The 21,713-nt window shown below is 40.4% G+C and overlaps 1 protein-coding gene, 4 non-coding genes and 1 pseudogene across 5 annotated transcripts; 1 reads left to right on the forward strand and 5 right to left on the reverse strand.

Annotated features, from left to right (window-relative positions):
- Positions 1-2,435: 2,435 nt before the first annotated feature.
- On the forward strand, positions 2,436-3,684 carry LOC111784765 (uncharacterized). The gene is made up of 4 exons (XM_023665375.2): positions 2,436-2,723; positions 2,787-2,950; positions 3,017-3,484; positions 3,585-3,684. Exons 1-4 carry the CDS (start codon positions 2,436-2,438, stop codon positions 3,682-3,684), a joined length of 1,020 nt encoding a protein of 339 aa, XP_023521143.2.
- A 9,639-nt stretch (positions 3,685-13,323) lies between these two features.
- Positions 13,324-13,406, reverse strand: LOC111784768 (small nucleolar RNA snoR77Y). Its single transcript, XR_002813586.2, has one exon. It is a non-coding gene; the product is annotated as a small nucleolar RNA snoR77Y (small nucleolar RNA).
- A 75-nt stretch (positions 13,407-13,481) lies between these two features.
- Positions 13,482-13,623, reverse strand: LOC111784769 (small nucleolar RNA snoR2/U65). Its single transcript, XR_002813587.1, has one exon. It is a non-coding gene; the product is annotated as a small nucleolar RNA snoR2/U65 (small nucleolar RNA).
- A 199-nt stretch (positions 13,624-13,822) lies between these two features.
- Positions 13,823-13,890, reverse strand: LOC111784770 (small nucleolar RNA U49). The gene has a single exon (XR_002813588.1). It is a non-coding gene; the product is annotated as a small nucleolar RNA U49 (small nucleolar RNA).
- Positions 13,891-17,665: 3,775 nt separating this feature from the next.
- On the reverse strand, positions 17,666-19,506 carry LOC147791637 (25S ribosomal RNA; annotated as a pseudogene).
- A 255-nt stretch (positions 19,507-19,761) lies between these two features.
- LOC147791638 (5.8S ribosomal RNA) lies at positions 19,762-19,917 on the reverse strand. Its single transcript, XR_015421823.1, has one exon. It is a non-coding gene; the product is annotated as a 5.8S ribosomal RNA (ribosomal RNA).
- Between the last annotated feature and the right edge of the window lie 1,796 nt (positions 19,918-21,713).

Genomic DNA, 21,713 nt, shown 5'->3' on the forward strand with positions numbered 1-21,713 from the left:
TTCGAGATACTCCAAGAATCCTTTTGCATACTTCATCCTACCTCCATTGCTTTTGCTTCTCTTACCTCCCCATATTCTCCTTGACAACATAAACACTTCAAATTCATGATACTCCGAGAATTTCAAACCATTCACTTTCTTTCGACATTCGTTCTTTAGATATTCCTTTTTGAATCGGTCGATTTTGTTACTCATTTGATTCATCGACACTTGATTGTTGTTTAATCTCTTCTTCACGAACTCGTAGAAGGGCTTTGAATATGAAGGATTGCTTCCTCCGAATTGGTAGAGTTGTTGCAACACAATGATTTCATCTTCTTCTTCCCACTCCAATACTCTCCTTTTTATTCTCTTTTTGCTGCTATTGTTGTTGCTCTTTGATTGATCCTCTGATTCTTCGCTACTTTCTTCTTCTATTTTGTACTCTGAATCTGAATTGTCTTCACTTGAATAAGAATTCAACGTTCTTGAATGGCGTTTAGAAGCCATAAACAAACACTTTGGAAGACTACAACCAAAAACCAAAACGCATACCAATCAAATTCACATACACAAATGATAATTCATTATATTTATATGGAAATTTTATTTTTCTTAAACAACATGCTTAAGATAATATTTAAACAAGGAAAGTATATTAAAAAATCCAAACTTAATTACCCATTCATAATTCATGTCAACCCTCTACTTATGGAATCTATTATTCAAAAAATTCTATACATATATGTGTGTGTATGTATGCATGCAGAATAACAAAAGTGAGCACAATTCTCTCTTTTGCCCTAATTTTTTGTGGGGGAAGTGAGTTATGCAAGAGGAGGAGGTGGAGTGTCCCAATGAAGAAGATGGCGAAGAAGAGATGAAAGAAACAAAGAATGAGAGTGGAACCAAGTTTCCAACGCTATGGAGTGAAGAAGATGAGATTAGTTTGGTAAGTGGGTATTACGAGTATCAAGGAATAAAAGCCAAATCCGACATTGGTGGATTTTATGAATTCATAAAGCCTCGACTCATCCGTAGCTGTGTGAAGCAATCTCAAGTTTCAGATAAGATTTGTCGTCTAAAGAAGAAGTTCATGGAGAATTCATCCAAATTTGAACACAATACCCACAACACTCCTCACCTCCAAACACTATTTGAACTGTCCACCAAAATTTGGGGCAGTATGGTATGTTCGAAGTTTGAGGTGTCCAATGATTTAATGTGCGAAGAATTTGATGGCTTCCTTTTCCATGAAGGAGTGGATGTTGAGTTGTTGGAGAGTGAGAGAGTGAGAAGCATGAAGAGGAAATTTGGGGAGGTCCAACTTTGTAGAAGCAGATTCGAGTACAAGCAAGCCAAACTTGCCAAGAACATGGAAAGGCTGAAGTATGATCATTATAATAGGGCGTTGGTGAAGTTCTTTCCTTGATTTTTCTTCTATAAAATTATATCCAAAACCCTTGTATTCTTTCTTATCACTGTTATGCAAACTTTATTAATTTGGGATTACTGTTTTGATTGCTCAATTAAATCCTCTAATCTCCATTAAGTCCTTGCTGGCACTCTTTCCTTCTTCCAATCGATGTGAATCGATGTAGGACCGCCCCCAACTCCACCCCCTTCGGGGCCCAGCGTCCTTACCGGCACACCGCCTCGTGTCTACCCCCTTCGAAGAACAACGAGAAGGCTGGCACATCATCCGGTGTCTGGCTCTGATACCATTTGTAACGACCCAGATCCACCGCTAGCAGATATTGTCCTTTTTGGGCTTTCCTTTTCGAGCTTCCCCTCAAGGCTTTAAAACGCGTTTGCTAGGGGAAGGTTTCCACACCGTTATAAATGGTTGTTTGTTCTCCTCCCCAATTATGGTGGGACATCACACTTTTAATTATTATTCCAATCAAAATCTTTTGTTTATGCCCTAACTCAACTTTTAAGCTAATTATTAAAACTCATCAAACATAAAAAAATTCCTATCAAGACCTAATTTTTAAAGTTCTAAATTTCGGACCAGGACTACGAATACAAAGACAAAAGGCGAATAAAAATAGGATCGTTATATCTATTCTATTTAAATTTTTTGGACAAATTCCTACTACGTGTACTCATTTGAATTCATTCCTAAAAAAACAATAATATATAAGAAAAAAAAAGTTTGTTTGAACATCCCATATGCAGGATTAGCAATATATAGAATTTGTAATCTTGCCCGATTTTGTTATAAATTTGACCAAAACTATAGAGATGGTATGAGTTTGAGTGTGAATTAGTACTAAAAAAAAAAAAAAAAAAAAAGTATAATCATCCCTTACAAAGAAAGAATGAAATGGAGGGATAATAATAGATTCCAAAGTAGAGTCTTCCCATGAATGTGTGAAAGGGTTAATTATGGTATCAATGGATGTGATTGGTTTATTTATGGACAAAATCAAAAACTAAAAAAAAATTATATTATGGTCGGAAGGTGGGAAGAGGTAGAGAGAAAGATGAAAATGATTGAATTGAAATTAGGAGTTAGAGTGAGTGATTTCAACCTTGAGAAAGCTGTGTGTAACCATGGTGCGTTTATGATGGCTCCAAACCTATGGATTCCTTCTTCCAAGACACTCCAACGTCCACTTCGTCTCTCCAATTCAGACACTTCCCTTTTGGTCTCTATCAACCAATCTTCTTCTTCTCTACTTACCCTTCAAATCCACTCTCCTCGCTCCCTCCCTCCTAAAGATGAAGTGGCTATATTGGTAATTTCCGACCTTCCTCTTTTATCCCTTTCTCCACATTCTTGATGGGTCTGTCTTTTGTAGGATCAAGTGGCTCGGATGTTGCGACTTACAGAGAAAGATGAAGATGAGATTAGAAGATTTCAAAACCTACACCCCACAGCCAAACAGATCGGATTTGGTCGGATTTTTCGATCTCCATCTCTGTTCGAAGATGTGGTCAAGTCCATCCTTATGTGCAATACCTCGTAAGTAGCCATATTTGATTTGATTCGATAATGTTTTGTGTTTCTTAATTATAAACCCATGATTAGGTGGAGAAGGACGCTGGAAATGGCGGAGAAGCTATGCGAGCTACAAGCCAAAATGAGGGAAAGTAAGAAGAGGAAAAGGAAAGGGAATAATGAAAGAGGCAATTTTCCAAATGCAAGGGAGGTTTGTAGGATGGGAGTTGAAGCGTTGAAGAACCATTGCCTTGGTTATAGAGCTAATTACGTGGTTAAATTTGCTCAAAGTGTTGAGAGTGGGAGAATTAACCTCCAATCATTAGAAAAACCAGTGTCCTCTCCGGATGCATTCCCTAAAATCAAAGGGTTTGGTCCTTTTGCGACAGCCAATATATTCATGTGCCTTGGATTTTACCACCAACTCCCAATTGATACTGAAACCATAAGGCACTTAAAACAAGTACATGGAATCCAATATTGCACCAAGAAGACAGTTGGGGAAGATGTGAAGCAAATTTACGACACCTATGCTCCTTATCAATGCTTGGCTTATTGGTACCCTCCATAAATCACTTTTTTAACCTCATTTCATGTTTTCTTATTATATTCAATTTCAAATGTTTTTTTTTTTTTTTTTTTTTTTGTTTCCTCCTAGGTTGGAGCTTGTCCAGTACTATGAGACCAAATTCGGAAAGCTAAGTGAATTGTCTTCCTTTGACTATCACAAGATTAGTGGCTCCACTCTCCACCTTTGATTTTATGTTTTTCTCTATTAATTTCTTATTATTATATTATAAATGAAAGTTAGGGTTTGGATGGGCTATTTTCATTTTGAGATGTAATTTGTTTTAATCTCTTATTATACTTCAATTATCAATTTTTATATTTTATAAAGTTGAGAGGATTTGCAGTATATGAGTAGTAGGGCATAAATTCTTCAAATTACAATTCATATGATTTTAAAATTTAATATTCAACCTCTTTTTTTTCTAATTTCTTTTGTTAAGTTTTATCAAAATTATATCATTAATTTCAAACCATCTGTTAGAGGTTGTAACAATCCCAACAATCCCACTACATCAGTATTTCGTGCAATTAATTAAATTAAAATTTGATAGTATTCGAATGAGTGAGGTGTGAGAATTTTTTTTAGTTAAAATTAGTAGATGAATTAAATTTCATGAAAATGATGGGATAATAATAGATTACATAAGTAGAGTGTTGGCATGAATGTATGAGTGGGATAGTTATGGTAGCAATGGATGTGATTGGTTTATTTATGGACAAAATCAAATAAAATAATGATAAAGAATTTAAGGAATACGAAATTAAATTTTAATTTTTGGTTTTCTCTATTAATTCCTTATTATTCTTTCAATTTTATATTCAATTAATTTCACTTCTCAAATAAAAAATTTATAAGATATTCATAATTAAAAACAGATAACAATCCATATTCAATGGAAAATCAAATGATTTAGGGTTTGAGGGACAATAAGGCATGTAATACAAAAAGCTTGTACTTGCGATCTAAGTATTAGTTGTGGAGTTTGCTCTAACAAATGCATTTCAAGTTCTTATTTTTGGATCAATAATTTTGTTACGAGAGTATTTAATTTATTTTGAAAAATTGAAAACAAATATATCATTTAGGAGATCTTATGGATATTCATAATAAATATCTTTCTGTCCTCATTTTCTAAAACCTTCTTCTCAATTGAGATCAAAAGCTTAAGCATACGTTACCCGACTGTGGGTGATACAAATAAAAATTGACTTGACTCACTTGCGGTTGGGAAGTAATCGCCGCACAATCGCAAAAGTCCATTGGCAAGAAAAATGCGATTGTGACAAGTGGAATTAGAGCTTTGTTAGCTCCTTGACGCATTAAGACCGAAACAATGTCGATGACAAAATAGACACCCAAATCACAAGTCGATTGTCTTACCTTGATACAGGAGGAAATGTTGTTCCTTTAAGAAGTCTCTAATATTGTCTGCTTTCTAGAAGCACAAGTGATAGAATTGAACAAAGAAGTCGAGGGAATCAACGCAATGGGTAACTGCCTTGATGAGTTGCCGATCATAGAACTGATTTTTAGAGTGGACTCGCTATAAGAAAATGTTGCTCAAATGAGCAGCTCAAGACCGGTTGGTAGCCATGGTAGCTTTGTTGTGCACAAGGAGGAACGTGGAGAAGAGTTCAATGAGCTACAAAATACCATGATGAAGTTGTGTTCTATGTCGATCTAACGACATGATACAATATGACACTCATCATCATATAGCATGCTCAATATGGAAAACATCATCCTATTAAGTTAAACGTCATGCAATCTTCATACTCATAATATTGCCATAAAGTGCCTCAAGTATATCAAGTAATTCATCGAAATATATATATTACGCACATCATCAAGCATCATAACTCATGAATCATTATAACTCATACATCATCATATACTAGTATACAACATCATACAATACAACTCATACATCATCATATACTCATACATGATCATATACTAGTATATGACATCATATGATACAGCGCCTACATCATCATAACTCATACAATTTCTAACCTATCCTAGAGTAAGGCCACTTGCTTGGTTGACCTTAGCCGAAGTACTTCATAAGTTAATTTAATGTAAGCTCCCGGTTCTCAAGAGTTGCTCCAAAGGTTGTCGGGGTTTGCTTCCTATGGCATCGTTTGTCACCCTTCGTTAGTATTTCACATTTTAATTAATAATCAAACTAACAATGTGAAATACGGCTCTAAAATGGCCTCAATTACCTTAATTGAACTAGAAATAGGTTTGGGAGGGTTGAAACGGTAAAAGTCAGGCCAAAATTGGAGAAGTCGAGCCAAATAAGCTGAGGAGCCGTCGGAGCATCGCCGGAAGCCACTGGAGTTGCCACGCGTAGCCAACTCGAGCCTAGCCGAGGGGCTACCCACGCTGCTGTGTGCCACGTGGCGACAGTAGGGCGAGCCACGTGGCATAGTGTCGTCGGGTCGAGGCGTGGGTTGAGTCCCAGTTCGGGTCACGTTCGAGTCGCGTGCAAGCCGATTTACTGTGCTTCGATTCGCGGTCTGGGCCGTAGGCGAGTTGGTGGGCTACTGGGCCGAGGAGACTTGGGCCTCGGGTTTGCAGGTGGGTTTGGTCTCGAGTTCTCAGGTTTGTAGAGCGGGTGCGGGCGCGGGTCACGGTTCGGGTTTGGTTAGTGGGTCTCACGTGGGTTGCAGAGGGGGTTGGACCGAGATTTGTTTGGGCCTCGGGTCTGGGCTGTTTGACGTTGGGCTGAGCCGAGGGGGTTCTTGGGCCTCGGGTCACGGATAGACCCGACCCGGATTCATCAGATCTCTTCTTCCTTACCCGACTTCCTACGCGATTTTCTGGGGGACATTTCTCTCTCCTTTTTCTTCCTCTTCCTCTTTGCTTGCTTCTTCTCCTCTCTCCCACGAAATTTCATGGTTGATGGACGTCAGGGAAGGCGGATCTCGTTTCCTTCAAATTCTAACTTTTGGGTTCTTCCTCCTCCAACAACGACGGTGACAACCACGACGTAGATCTGCTCTGGGTGGATGTACCAAGGCCACTGAGTGTTTTCCTGGTTGATTTGTTTGGTTTTGAAGTAGGATTTGAGGTTTCGAGGTTGTGGGTTAACTACGAGTTGTGGGGGTTGAGAGACGTGATTCAGCGACCTGCCGAATTTCGTACCACTGAGTTTTTTTTTTTTTTTTCTTTCTGATTAAACAATATTTGACGGTGACAACCCTTTTGTTTTAAAATATTTTGTGTTTGTTTATTATTTTTTTGTGAACTCTTCTGTCTAGCTTTAATTATTCAGGTATAAACACTATTTTATTTTAAATACTGTTTGTTTTATTTTGCAAAAATTTATAGTCGGTTTGGAGTGAGGGAGTTAGCCCGGTCCTTACAGAGTGGTATCAGAGCCCAAGATTTCTCTATGGCCCAACTCAAGAAGACATCCTACCAAGACCAAATAAGTATGCCCTTAAGACTCTAAGTTTAAGTATATCTAAGACTTAAGTTATTGGGTGCATGGTCATAAGGGGACACTTTTACGAGATATATAAATAGAGAGAGAGGGAGAGAAGGTGTAATGACCCTAGATTTCAGCGTCGTTAGATCATCTTAGTTTAAGCTCATATGCTGAATATAACTCTTAAAACTTCATCATTTAAGTAATAAATTTCAAACATAAAAATACTATATCAATGAAAATACCACCATGGTCTTAGTGTTCAAAACATAATTCAGAAATGAAATTGAAAATGATAATGAAATAAGTGAAATGCATAACAACCTATTCTAACATAAGTCTAGGAAATTAAATATGTTTCTAGCCTATGCACGTGTCATGGTCTCTGATGATGTTGTCATCAACTGTACATGTGCGCCTTGCCTTTACCTAAAAAATGATCTAGCACACGACCTAAGTATTTTAAAGAATACTCAGTATGTGACCTCACTATAAGGGTCGTGAAAAAGATGCAAACACATGCAATAATGCTCTAGGACCCACATGTGGGTAGTACTTCCCTACACACGACCCACATGTGCAAGGCGTGAATCCTCGGGCGATTCGCACCCTCCTAGGCCCATCATCATAGCGTACGCATCCATATTCATCATCATGAAAAGGAAAATATCCTGATGTTTATGTACATACAGAAATGCATGAGGTTCTTATGTTTCTCGTCTTTAAACGTCTTTATGACACAACCCTACTTTCATTCTTATATTACTAATAGTAATATATGTGCATTAGCTTTCCATCTTAACATCATAAATAATTTTTTTGTAGGGTTGTGTCCTAGATCGAGTTATTGACATAATGCAATATGGCATTCACAACATATATCTCAACTTAATATAGAAAATAATGTCATATTAAGATAATAAGATCATGCATCATCATCATAACGCTATTGAAACGCGTCATAATAATCATAACACATCATCAAACATCATCACACAACATCATATAATTCATACATATCACAATATATCATAGGTCATAGGTCATAGGTCATACGTCATAATTATAAAGCATAAAGCATACATGTCAGTGCCATTAGGCACGTGTTGTCATACATCAAGCAAATACCTAGTCTATTCTATAGTAAGGCCACTTACTTGGTAGGCAGCGTTCTCCCTAAATTTTTAATACATTTAGCTCCCATTATTTGAAAGCTGCTTCAAGTGTCCTAGGAGTTTGTTTTCTATTACATCGTTCATCACGTTTCGTTAGTATTTCACAATTGTAACAAAATTCAACTTAAAATTGTGAAATAAGGCATTATATCGACCTCTTAATAAGGGTCAAAATCATCTCTGGGGTGGGGTCGGTGTCGAATTTGTGAAACCGAGCCGTGGGAGCCATTTTTTAGCCAAGAGGTGTTTTTCTGCAGGCATGACATGTGTTACCAAGGGAGAGGAATGCGTCACAGTACTCTTCTCGGATCGAGGCGCGGGTTCGGGTCAGATGACGCGGGTGCACGAGTGCTGCAAGCTTGAGGTGCAGTAGGTGGATTGGGCCAAACATTCAGTGTGGGTCTCGGGTTATTAGACTGCTACAAGCGTACGCGATTCATCAACGGCTTAGACCACAGATTTGGATCGATGCATGGGTTGGGCAGAGTTAGTGGGTTGTGGTTTGAGTTCGACCCGGATCCAAATCTGATGGATCCTTTCTTCTTCGCGATTTTCCAATTTCCTTTCTCTCTCCTCCCCGCGGTCGTTTTCGATGTCTTTTCTGGTTCTTTTCTCTCTCTGTCTTTTTGTTGACCTCTCCTTTTCTCTTCCACAGAGTTTCGTGGCTCATAATCATCTACATCGATAGATCCACGAGATTTCTAAAAATTAAATCTATCTCTTGCTACCGACGACAATGGACATTGGAGATGCGCAAACACATATCTTAGGTGGTCGTACAATCGTCGAGGTTGGCCGTTTCAGAAGTCAGGGTGATTGGTTTTAGGCTCACCGGAAGACGCTTCGATTTTTCTCACTCTAACTTGTGTTTCTTTATCTTTTTCCTCTCCTAGAGGTTGAGTAGGCAGGAGCAGTGTGGGGAGTGAGGGAGCGTGGTCTTGGTTGAGGACACGAGAATTTCGACGGTCGTTTTTTTTTCTTTTTTTCTTTTTTTGGTGGCGGCGGCTATTACATGAGGGTTTTAATTAAATTAAGGCGGAATATTATCTATAAGCAACACAAATACAAATGGTTGATTTCAATAAAAAAAAAAAAAACCTTAACCTCAAACTTGCATGCAATTCTGAAGAGTATGAGACAATTTAGCTAAGTTGAGGTACACTGAACCATAGGCACATGAACTATTAAGTTAGGATTTCACACTCCTTAGCATTTGTTTGGAGAGTGCAATAACTCTGGTTATTAAGAGTGCAATAACTCTGGTTATCAAGAGGAAAGCATTGGCCTACGTGGCAATATATTCAAGAGGTTTCGAAAGTTAAAGAAATTGCTGGCCTCAGACTTATATAAAGATGTGCAGGATGATATAGGATTGTTAGTAAAGTTTAATGATGTTATGAATAGATAATTAATTAGAGTACTAAGGCAATTAAAAAAGTAAGCATCCTATCTCATATTTATGAAAGAAACATGAGATTATTTACCTCGATCCTAAGTTGGATGACCTGATTCACGTTGTAGATTACGAGTCCTTATAGATGGACCATGACCCAAGTTACGAGAAAAGACCAATAAGAATTTTAGTCTGGAAAGTGTTGGTCTTCTGTACTCGAAAAATGGTTTTTACAAAATCAAGAAACTGTGAAAACAGAAGGACGAGATGAGAGAGAATTACCCCAAATAATTCCAAGAATAAGACACTTTCGAGCTAACCCAAAGTTTTCATTTGTATGATGTAAGTTCTTTCTAGATGAGGGAGAAATACCTCAAGTAATTTCAAGAATAAGACACTTTGAGGACGATTCCTTTTAGACGAGGGAGAAATACCTCAAGTAATTTCAAGAATAAGACACTTTGAGGACGGAATTCCAAGAATAAGACACTTCAAGGACAAAATTTCAAGAATACGAAAGTTCCTTTTAGATGTGTACGATGTAATAACCCAAAATTTTGAAATTAAAAACAAGAAAAGAAAGGGATTGCCTCACATTGCCTAAAGTTGAGAAGTGGGGGTTGGCCTCCACTATAAAAGAAGGTCCCTCACTTCATTTTAGCATCCTTAACGATTCGAAGCTAGTCGGAGAATACATTTTATGACGTCTCAAGGCTGACATTTTTGATGATCTGGCTTAGGTCTAATACGCTCGATTCTTTCCTCCTACTTTTAATTTTTGGAATCGATTCTTTCCTCCTACTTTTAATTTTTGGAAACGTTTAAGCTTAGTATGACTCCATTTTAGCTAGTTTAAATTCCTTAGTATGACTCCCTTTTAGCTAGTTTAAATTTTGGAGTTGGAGTCCAGCATAATTAGGCTTAGTTAGTTTAGTGAGTCATTTCCTATAATAGAACTCTATAATTTATGATTGTTGAACTCCCAACTAGTTTAAATTTTGGAGTTGAAGTCCGGTTTAAAGTATTTATGCATAATTAGACTTAATTAGTTTAGTGAGCCATTTCCTATGATAGAACTCTAATTTATGATTGTTGAACTCCTTAGGCAGCATTAACTTCTCCTATAATAGAACTCTAATTTATGATTGTTAGGCAGAATTAACTTTCTCCTATAATAGAACTCTAATTTAGATGGTTGAACTCCTTAGGCAGAATTAACTTTCAGAGAGCGACGTTAATTTAGCATCAAAGAGTCGTAGTAGCTTCGGTTTAAGCCAACCAAGTAAGTGACTTTACTATCGATCGAAATAGCTGTCATTATAGAATTAACTTTCAGAGAGCAACGTTAATTTAGCATCAAAGAGTCGTAGTAGCTTCGGCTTAAGCCAACCAAGTAAGTGACCTTACTAATTATCTTATGTATGACGACACGTGCCCAGTGGCCCTACGTTAGATGATGGTGTGATGATGCTATATGATGATTTGATGATATTATATGATGACTTGATTATGTTAGATAACGACGTGATGATGTTATATGATAATGTTATATGTTGATGTGATGATATACATGATGATGATGATGATGATGCATAATAATAAGATGATGTGAGTCGTATGATAATGATGCATAATAATAAGATGATGTGAGTCGTATGATAATGATGCATAATAATAAGATGATGCGGGACGTATGATGATGATGTTCCATATTATGATATGTGTATGTATTAAATCACATTATGATGACAAGTTTTCAAAGACACAACCCTAGTTAATGTTAATTATGATGAATGTATGAAGGCTAATGCGTGCATATTACTTAGAGTAATGTGTGAAACGATGTATAGGGTTATGTCATAAAAATGATTAAAGGTAAACTATAGGGACTTCATGCATTTTGCTTGTTCATATACATTGGGATATTTATGATGAGTACACTATGATAATAATAATGGTCATGCGCATGAAATTTTGGGGTATGCTGACCTCCAAAAATCGCTACAACAACTAGCTTGATTATGATGGATCCAAGGAGTGCAAACCGGATCCAAGGAGTGCAAACCGCCTAGGGACCCACACTCACACTAATGAAGTAGTACACATCCAATTTTGTGTGAGTCGGAGAGTACACATCCAATTTTGTGTGAGTCGGAGAGTACACATCCAATTTTGTGTGAGTCGGAGAGTACACATCCAATTTTGTGTGAGTCGGAGAGTACACATCCAATTTTGTGTGAGTCGGAGAGTAAACATCCAATTTTGTGTGAGTCGGAGAGTACACATCCAATTTTGTGTGAGTCGGAGAGTACACATCCAATTTTGTGTGAGTCGGAGAGTACACATCCAATTTTGTGTGAGTCGGAGAGTACACATCCAATTTTGTGTGAGTCGGAGAGTACACATCCAATTTTGTGTGAGTCGGAGAGTACACATCCAATTTTGTGTGAGTCGGAGAGTACACATCCAATTTTGTGTGAGTCGGAGAGTACACATCCAATTTTGTGTGAGTCGGAGAGTACACATCCAATTTTGTGTGAGTCGGAGAGTACACATCCAATTTTGTGTGAGTCGGAGAGTACACATCCAATTTTGTGTGAGTCGGAGAGTACACATCCAATTTTGTGTGAGTCGGAGAGTACACATCCAATTTTGTGTGAGTCGGAGAGTACACATCCAATTTTGTGTGAGTCGGAGAGTACACATCCAATTTTGTCTGAGTCGGAGAGTACACATCCAATTTTGTCTGAGTCGGAGAGTACACATCCAATTTTGTCTGAGTCGGAGAGTACACATCCAATTTTGTCTGAGTCGGAGAGTACACATCCAATTTTGTCTGAGTCGGAGAGTACACATCCAATTTTGTCTGAGTCGGAGAGTACACATCCAATTTTGTCTGAGTCGGAGAGTACACATCCAATTTTGTCTGAGTCGGAGAGTACACATCCAATTTTGTCTGAGTCGGAGAGTACACATCCAATTTTGTCTGAGTCGGAGAGTACACATCCAATTTTGTCTGAGTCGGAGAGTACACATCCAATTTTGTCTGAGTCGGAGAGTACACATCCAATTTTGTCTGAGTCGGAGAGTACACATCCAATTTTGTCTGAGTCGGAGAGTACACATCCAATTTTGTCTGAGTCGGAGAGTACACATCCAAAATTTTAGACACATTCAATGTTTTATGTAGTTTTAAAGACTTAATTCTACCCAAGGGAATAGGTTATGATGATGGTATCTAAACTCTAGATCAGTAGAAATCAAGAGTCGGTTACAGTATCTAAATGTCTTTGAGCTCCAACATTAATTATTGATTAAAGTAAACATGGTTGGCAAAAGCATTCTCAATTGTGAATCTTTCATAAATCCAAGAATTTCACCTCATGATATTAATCCTTACCCCCTATCCATATGCTTCTTACAAGCGAACAAAGTTTCTTATCCCACCAATGTTTCTTATCCCACCGATTGATAAATGCTCTAATATTCTGCTGGTATTCAAATTTCCACTTGTTTTGGGAGCTCGGTGTAAACCAATTCTTGAAATGGCTTTTTCAAGATGTACCATTATTACAATACTATCGTATTTGTGGTTGAGAAGGAACGAGCAACCAATGTATGAACAGACACATGTTAGGAAGCTACTAGTTCTTGGTCTGCTTGCCTTCTTGGCTGAGGTAATTCTAACCAACAACAATATGCGTATTCAAATGGCAAACAATTCATGGAGATGCCTTGAAAGAATAGATCAAATGGATCAAATTTTAGTGTCCCTATAAAATCAATGTTATGAAATAAAAATAAGAACATAACAAATCTTGTAAGCCTCAGAGAGCAGTCTATTTGACATCAAGAAAATTCAGCCGGTAATTCCAACTAAAAGAACAAATCATCATTGGCTTTTGAAATCAATTAAAAAAACCGTCCCAGATCTGGAAAAAACTACTGATGAGCTTGATTTTGTTATTTAAAAAAAAAATTGTAATCACACAAAACGGCTCTGTAAATCTATGCAAAAAGATGAACAGATTCCTATCAAGATGTGAAAATTTTGGTTTTGGTTCAATCATAGCATCGTTGGTCACCGCCATTGAGCTCTCGACGACGTGGCATCGAACCGAAACAACAAAAACAAGAAAGAAAATCACAATATCCTCAAGAGACCCGTTTCAAATCAACCACACAGGAGAATCACGAAAAACGGCTGAGAATTCCCGAGCAGAGCAGCAAAATGATCCAACAACCCGACCACTCCATGGTAGAAATGAATCGGCGTCGGGGTTCACTGCCTGATGGGAGCCAACAGTCGTATCCACGGCTTCTCGCTGCGGTATGGAGTGTCATACGGCACTTCCTATCAATTTTGGGAGTGCTTCTTCATTGGAATATTCACAGAAGAACTTCAATAACCAAAATTAAACCCTCAACATACAAACTGCATTCTATCAAAAAGATAACGTGAGGTAAATGAAGAACGTCGGACGATATTTATGGAGGCGAAGGAGGCCAAGGGATTAGCGGCGACGAATTTGTAACCCTAATTTCAGATGTTGCTTGCAATATGGGCCGAGAGTAGAAAATGAGCAAACAGGTCGAAAAATTCGGGTCCAATTAAAGGAGCCCAAGCAAAACGCATGTCACCAATCATATTATTATTGTTGTTATTTTATCGTTTTTTTTTATGAAAATGTCACAAAACCTCTTTTTCATATTTTGAGGTTGGTTTCATTTTCTCAACAAAGTTTCAATATATTTTATTTTGGGTCTTAATGTTGCCATCCATTTGTGTAACATGTTGTATTTAGACAACAATTAATAAGACAAGTTGTTGAAGCATTAAAATTCAGCAAGCTCGTATTCTCTAAAAAAAATTACAAGTGCATACAATTCAACGAGGATAGTTGAATTGTGTTGTCGTCTGTGTCAACATCTCTGTCTCAATTTTTTTTTATTGATGTCTGAAGACGGTTCAGAGAAACGGATCCAACACACTGACGCTTCATCGTCTTGGCTAGTCTCTTATGGTGATCAATTGTTGTTGGCACCATTCGATTGTCACCACTATATTTATGTTACGAGGGGAGGGGAGGGGCAATGCGGGAGCAAGCATCATTCTCTTATGCTTCATTAAGCAATACATAGATAATATGTTCGAGGGGTTTTTCAAGCACATCGTGCATCCAAATACACGAAATCTTAGAGTGTAAGCAACCAATGTGTGTTTCGGGATGAGACATGAAAAGGCTGAAGCGATACATGAAGCTGGCTTCTAAGTTCATCATCATTCAACGAAGGGTGCTGATAGAAGGGACTCACAAGACTCAATGCTACCAATACATGAGGTAATACTTTGGGACATACCAACGAGGAGGAGTTAGAGCCAACAATTTGATGCCTGAGCATCAAGCCTATGCTAAAATGAGCTTGAGCAACGATCAACTATTCACACTAACTACAATGTGGGGTGCAAAATCTTTGTACGAAGCCAAGCCCAAAAAAACGTGCGTTATCAAACAATTTTCTCTATGTTGAATAGGGAGAATTCATAAGGCATCTCATCTCAGTGAAATGCAAACATCGACTAGCGAGTGTCAAACTACCATGTGCAAGCATCGTCTAGGTAAGTCCACCATTTCAGCTCGACTTGGCATCTCATTGTCTATCCCCACCCAACAAAGAGTCATGGGCATGCACTAATTGCAGTCCAACTGACATGTACAAAGGGGGAAGGAAAGTGTGGGTGGTACCTCGGTTAGGAACACAACACGTTCACCCAAGGTTTGGAGGCAACACAACAACATTTGATGTCCAACAAGGAGGCAACACAACAACATTTGATGTCCAACAAGGCTCATGTCGCATGCCCAAAGGGCACTCACCACCACGTTGTTGTCTCCATAGGGCTTGACCAAGGCTAGGAGGCAACGCCACAACGTCCCACACTTAATGAGGTTCATGGGACATTCTAATGAGTCCGAAATCAAGTTTCAGAATTTTTCCACCAACCAATTTTTTTTTAATGAATTTTAAATATTAAAAAATAAAAAAATTGGAAAAAATAGTTAAATTTGTAATTAAAAAAAAAAAAAAAAAAAAAAAAAAACTGAACTATTGTGGCATCATTATTTCATGTTAACTCCCATAAAATAATTTACAACAAAACAACACTACATAGGTACTTTCACAATTAATGGATGATGGGTGTAATAACATATTCATGGTGGGTATCTTGGTGTAATGTACCTACTCTAGTATCAAAACTATTCATTTTATTGTTTTAGATAACCAAAAGAAAAAATAATTAAATTTTACAAGTATCACTATTTTCTTAGTTCCTAAAAAAAAAAAAAAAAAAAAAAATCACAATAATACAAGCATTATAAATGTACATTCACTTTTCACGGGTATTGGGTGTGATGATATTTTTATAGTCCAAGGCTTTATACATGTTCTCATTTTCCACGGATGTTAGTTGTGATGATTTATTGTAGAAGCTAACCACAAAGGCTTTATATGTGTACTCACATTTCATGGGTATTAGGTGTGATGATTGTTATGGAGGTAAGATCCAACACTTTAGTGGCTAGCTATGCGTGCCAAGGGGGATGTATGCAAGGGTGTGAACATGGACTTGTAGGTGTGTTTGCATTGGGGGGTGTTGGTGAGAATTATGAGTGTGTAAGGGTGCATGGGACATTGGTAGGGCATGTTTCGAGCATAGGATGGGGTTTGGCATGAGCGAGTGGGCAAGCATGCGCGCATGCGAGGGGGATGGGCGAGCGCGTGGGGACCTTGGGAGGCCTTTTGGGTTGAGGGCCATGTGCGGTGGTTTTGCACACTTGGGCGCCCACGGTCCAACCTATGCATCCTTCTCATTGACAACCAAACCCACACCAATCCTACGCACCCATGCACTCAAGATGACCTTGCATCAAAGCCGGTAAAATATAGGAATTAAAAAAAATAAAATCGTTCATGTATTTTCACTATTTATGTGTTTTGAGTGTCTTGATTTTTCATAGAGGTTAACTTCTAAGGGTTTTGTGGCTAGCATGCGTGCCTTGGAGTGGGCATGTACACAAGGGTGTGAAAATGGACTTTTAGCTATGCTTGCGTTGGGTGGGTGTTGGTGGGCATGACGTGCGAACAAGAGTGATAGGGGCGTTGGTGTGGCGTGGGGCTTGACTCACACGCACTCAAGGTCATGAAGGGCTTATGCGCATGGGGCCAACAAGGCACGCGCACGCTCTCAGGAGCCACTAGGGCGCGCATGTAGCGGTAAGCAGGGTGCCCTCACGTTGGGCTAGCATGGGGCGCATGCACAGGGGCCAGCATTATTGCCCATGAGCACGCCTTGGCCATAGGCCTTAGCATGCACACGAGCGCTCAAGCCATGCTCCCACCCATGCATCATTCTCATTAACTCCCAAACCCAAACCAACCCACCTCACGCATGCATTTTTTATGCCCTTGCATTTGATGCGGTTATGAGTACAATCGGGCGTGGGAGGCACTTGGTGAAGGAGGCTCGCTTGCGGGTGACATGCGGGGGGAGCGGGTGTGGAGGACTAAGCGGGTTAGCCTCCAAGGATTTTGGGTGTCTTGATTTTTCATAGAGGTTAACCAACAAGGGTTTTGTGGCTAGCGGGCGTGCCTTTGGAGTGGGCATGTAGGCAAGGGTGTGAACATAGACTTGTAGTTGTGCTTGCGTTAGGTAGGTGTTGGTGGGCATGATGTGTGCGCAAGGATGATAGGGACGTTGGTGCGGCATGGGGCTTGGCGCGCACGCACTCAAGGTCATGTAGGGCACACGTGCATGGGGCCAACAAGGCACGCGTGCGTGCGCAAGCGACAGCAAGCACGGTACCTTGCCGAGGGCCAGCACTGGCGAGTAGGACCAGCATTGGCGCACACACAAGGGCGAACATTGGCGCCCATGAGCACACCTTGCCCATAGGCCTTAGCATGCACACGAATGCTCAGGCCATGCTCCCACCCATGCATCATTCTCATTAACACGCAAACGCATACCAACCCAACTCATGCATGCATTTTAGAGGCCTTGCATTGGAGCATGTCCAATCATCAACACTTAACATTACTTGTCTTATAACCTCCATGACACTTCAAAGAAATAAATTTGTTTATTGTTTGGGGAGGGATGAATCGGAGCGACGAAGGGCTGAATCTCAGTGGATCATGGCAGCAAGACCACTCTACCACTTACAATACCCTATCGCATATTTAAGTCGTCTACAAAGGATTCTACCCATCGCTCAGTGGGAATTACGTTACAAGGCGGCCATTGAGACTCATCCGTCACAAGGGCTTAGACAACGACACGTGCCTTTGGGGGCCAAAAGGCCCCTATTGCTTGTCAGAAATCAAGCGATGGGCGCATGCATCGCTTCTAGCCCGAATTCTAACTTAGAGGCGTTCAGTCATAATCCAGCACACGTAGCTTCGCACCATTGGCTTTTCAATCAAGCGCGATAACCAATTGTGCGAATCAACGGTTCCTCTCGTACTAGGTTGAATTACTATTGCCACATTATCATCAGTAGGGTAAAACTAAGTTGTCTCATGATGGTCTAAACCCAGCTCACGTTCCCTATTGGTGGGTGAACAATCTAGCAATTGGTGCATTCTGCTTCACAACCTAGCACTTGCCCCGACGACCGGGTATAGGTTGCGCGCTTCAGCGCCATCCATTTTCGGGGCTAGTTGATTCGGCAGGTGAGTTGTTACATGACCACCGTCCTGCTGTCTTAATCGACCAACACCCTTTGTGGGATCTAGGTTAGCGCGCAGTTAGGCACCGTTACTCGACTTCCAGTTCATCCCGCATCGCCAGTTCTGCTTACCAAAAATGGCCCACTTGGAGCTCTTGATTCCTTGGCATGGCTCAACAAAGCAGTCATGTCGTCCTACCTATTTAAAGTTTGAGAATAGGTCGTGGGCGTTGCGTCCCCGATGCCTCTAATCATTGGCTTTACCCGATAGAACTCGCACGCGGGCTCCAGCTATCTTGAGGGAAACTTCAGAGGGAACTAGCTACTAGACGGTTCGATTAGTCTTTCGCCCCTATACCCAAGTCAGACGAATGATTTGCACGTCAGTATCGCTGCGGGCCTCCAGCAGAGTTTCCTCTGGCTTAACCCCGCTCAGGCATAGTTCACCATCTTTCGGGTCCCGACAGGCATGCTCACACTCGAACCCTTCTCAAAAGATCAAGGTCGATTGGTGGTGCAACCCACAAAGGGATCCCACCAGTCAGCTTCCTTGCGCCTTACGGGTTTACTCGCCCGTTAACTCGCACACATGTCAGACTTCTTGGTCCATGTTTCAAGACGGGTCGAATGGGGAGCCCACAGGCCGATGCCAGGAGCACGCAGATGCCGAAGCATGCCAAAAGGCGCATGCTGCGAGCCACGATCGGGACTACGACGTCTACACAAGTGTAACAAAGGCCTGGGCTTTGGCCGTCGTCTCAATCCGCATCGGTCCATGCCTCAAGTCGATTGGCGGACTGGCTTATCACCTTTCCACATCCGACTGGGGTACATCGCCGGCCTCCATCCGCTTCCCTCCCGACAATTTCAAGCACTATTTGACTCTCTTTTCAAAGTCCTTTTCATCTTTCCCTTGCGGTACTTGTTTGCTATCGGTCTCTCGCCCATATTTAGCCTTGGACAGAATTTACCGCCCGATTGGGGCTGCACTCCCAAACAACCCGACTCGTTGACAGCGCCTCGTGGTGCGACAAGGTCCAAATGCAACGGGGCTCTCACCCTCTCTGGCACCCCCTTCCAGGGGACTTGTGCCCAGTCCGTCGCTGAGGACGCTTCTCTAGACTACAATTCAAACGCTGAGGGCACCCGATTCTCAAGTTGGGCTCTTCCCGGTTCGCTCGCTGTTACTTAGAAAATCCTTGTAAGTTTCTTTTCCTCCGCTTATTGATATGCTTAAACTCAGCGGGTAGTCCCGCTTGACCTAGGGTTGCGTCGAGAGCATTGTCTTTGGGTACAATGTTCAAAGGGTCAACATAAGATTCCTCCCTCACTAAAAAAGAGAAGGCACGCAAGCTGAGATCGAGACACGGTATCGAGGTTGAATCAACCACCGTAGTGTCACGACAACAGATGCCGAGGACTCAATTTTAAGCCATCCGTGCGACGGTGTACACGGGAGGCCAAGATGTGGCCCCCGCCAATGCAACAAACCTAAGTGGGTGTTGTATGTGGGGGCAGCGATGCGTGAAGCCCAGGCAGACGTGCCCTCGGCCAGAAGGCTCTAGGCGCAACTTGCGTTCAAAGACTCGGTGGTTCACGGGATCCTGCAATTCACACCAAGTATCGCATTTCGCTACGTTCTTCATCGATGCGAGTTCCGAGATATCCGTTGTCGAGAGTCGTTGTGAATAATACGACAAGAATGCTTTGCCCCTTGCACATCGAGATCGGGGCAAGGGGCAAGCTTATTCGTTTGAGCTCCTTGGCGCGACTTGCGCCGGTTTTGGTTTGTTAGGTTATGGAGCCTGCTGCTTATTTATAGCTTGGTCAACTGTTATGTTTGGTAAAACTATATTTGGTAAAGCTATATCCGGTAAAGCTATATATTGGTAATAGTTATATATAATAGATGGTTAAATCTGGTAAAGCTATATATAGTAAACCAAACTATATATATATCTCGTCCGGTAGAGCTTTGAAAATGTAACTTTCTATTCTCTGTATTCTCTCTTGATGTACATACTTGAAGTCATCAATACAAATTTCTTTAGCCAGAGTTCTCCTTGCATTTTCTCTATTCTGTTCTTTGTGTTCATCTAGATTGAGTGTGTGCGTTGTTGTGCGACCCTAACAACTGGTATCAGAGCTAGGCGAAATTCACCACGATCTATGAAGATGGAAAGTTCAAAGATTGAAATTGAGAAGTTCGATGGATCCGATTTCGGTTTCTGGAAGATGCAGATTGAAGATTATCTGTACCAGAAAGATCTTCACGAACCTCTGTTGGGGGTGTAGTCGGATACCATGACCACGGAACAGTGGAAGCTCAAAGATCGACAAGCCTTGGGGTTGATCCGGTTGAGGCTATCCAGAAACGTGGCGTTCAACATTATCAAGGAGAAGACAACGTCAGATCTATTGAAGGCGTTGTCAAATATTTATGAAAAACCATCGGCTATGAACAAGGTGTATTTGATGCGGAGATTGTTCAATCTACAGATGTTTGTAGGTGGAACTGTTGTTGATCATATAAATGAATTCAATATGATCATAAGTCAACTGAGTTCGGCGGAAATTAATTTTGATGATGAAATTAAAGCGTTGATTTTGATGTCATCCTTACCCGAGTCATGGGATACTGTTGTTGCCGCAATCACCAGTTCCTAAGAATCTGATAAACTGAAGTTTGGTGAAATTCAAGATGTAGTTCTCAGCGAAAGTATTCGCAAACGGGAAACTGGAGATTCATCAGGCAATGCTCTCAGTGTTGATCGAAGGGGAAGAAGTAAATCAAAGAGTTCAAACAAACATGAGCGATTAAAATCAAAGAACCGAGAAAAATCTCCAAACAGACCAAACGTAACGTTTTGGAATTGTTGAGAAAAAGGTCACTTTCGGACAGGTTGTACAAGACCATAGAGGAAGCAGAATCACAAATCTGGAGATGATGATGATTCTTTAAATTCAGTAGAAGACATTGGGGATGCTCTAATCCTCAGCGTGGACAGTTCGATTCGTCTCCAAATAAAGAGTTGTTCCGGAATTTCAAGTCTGGAAATTTCGAGAAGGTGTATCTTGCCGACAACAAAGATTTGGAGATTAAAGAAAAAGGAGATGTCTGCATAAAAACTCCGGCAGGAAATCAGTGGACATTAAAGGATGTCAAATATATTCCTTGTCTAAAAAAGAACCTGATCTCTATTGGTCAGTTGGACAGCACAGATTATGCAACAAAGTTAGGGAAGAGTTCGTGGAAGATTATGAAGGGTGCTACGGTGGTAGCACGTGGCTCAAAATCTGGAAACTTATACATCATTGCAGGGTGTATGAACATAGCTGCTGTTACTGAGAGTGCTTCAAATTCAAGTCTACGACACAATAGACTTGAACATATGAGCGCGAAAGGAATGAAGAGGCTGGCTGCGAAAGAAGTTTTAAAAGGTCTGAAATCTGTTGATGTGGGTCGTTGTGAGAACT

Source organism: Cucurbita pepo, chromosome 7, assembly GCF_057944985.1.
Source record: "Cucurbita pepo subsp. pepo isolate OVF chromosome 7, ASM5794498v1, whole genome shotgun sequence".
Classification (NCBI taxonomy): domain Eukaryota; kingdom Viridiplantae; phylum Streptophyta; class Magnoliopsida; order Cucurbitales; family Cucurbitaceae; genus Cucurbita; species Cucurbita pepo.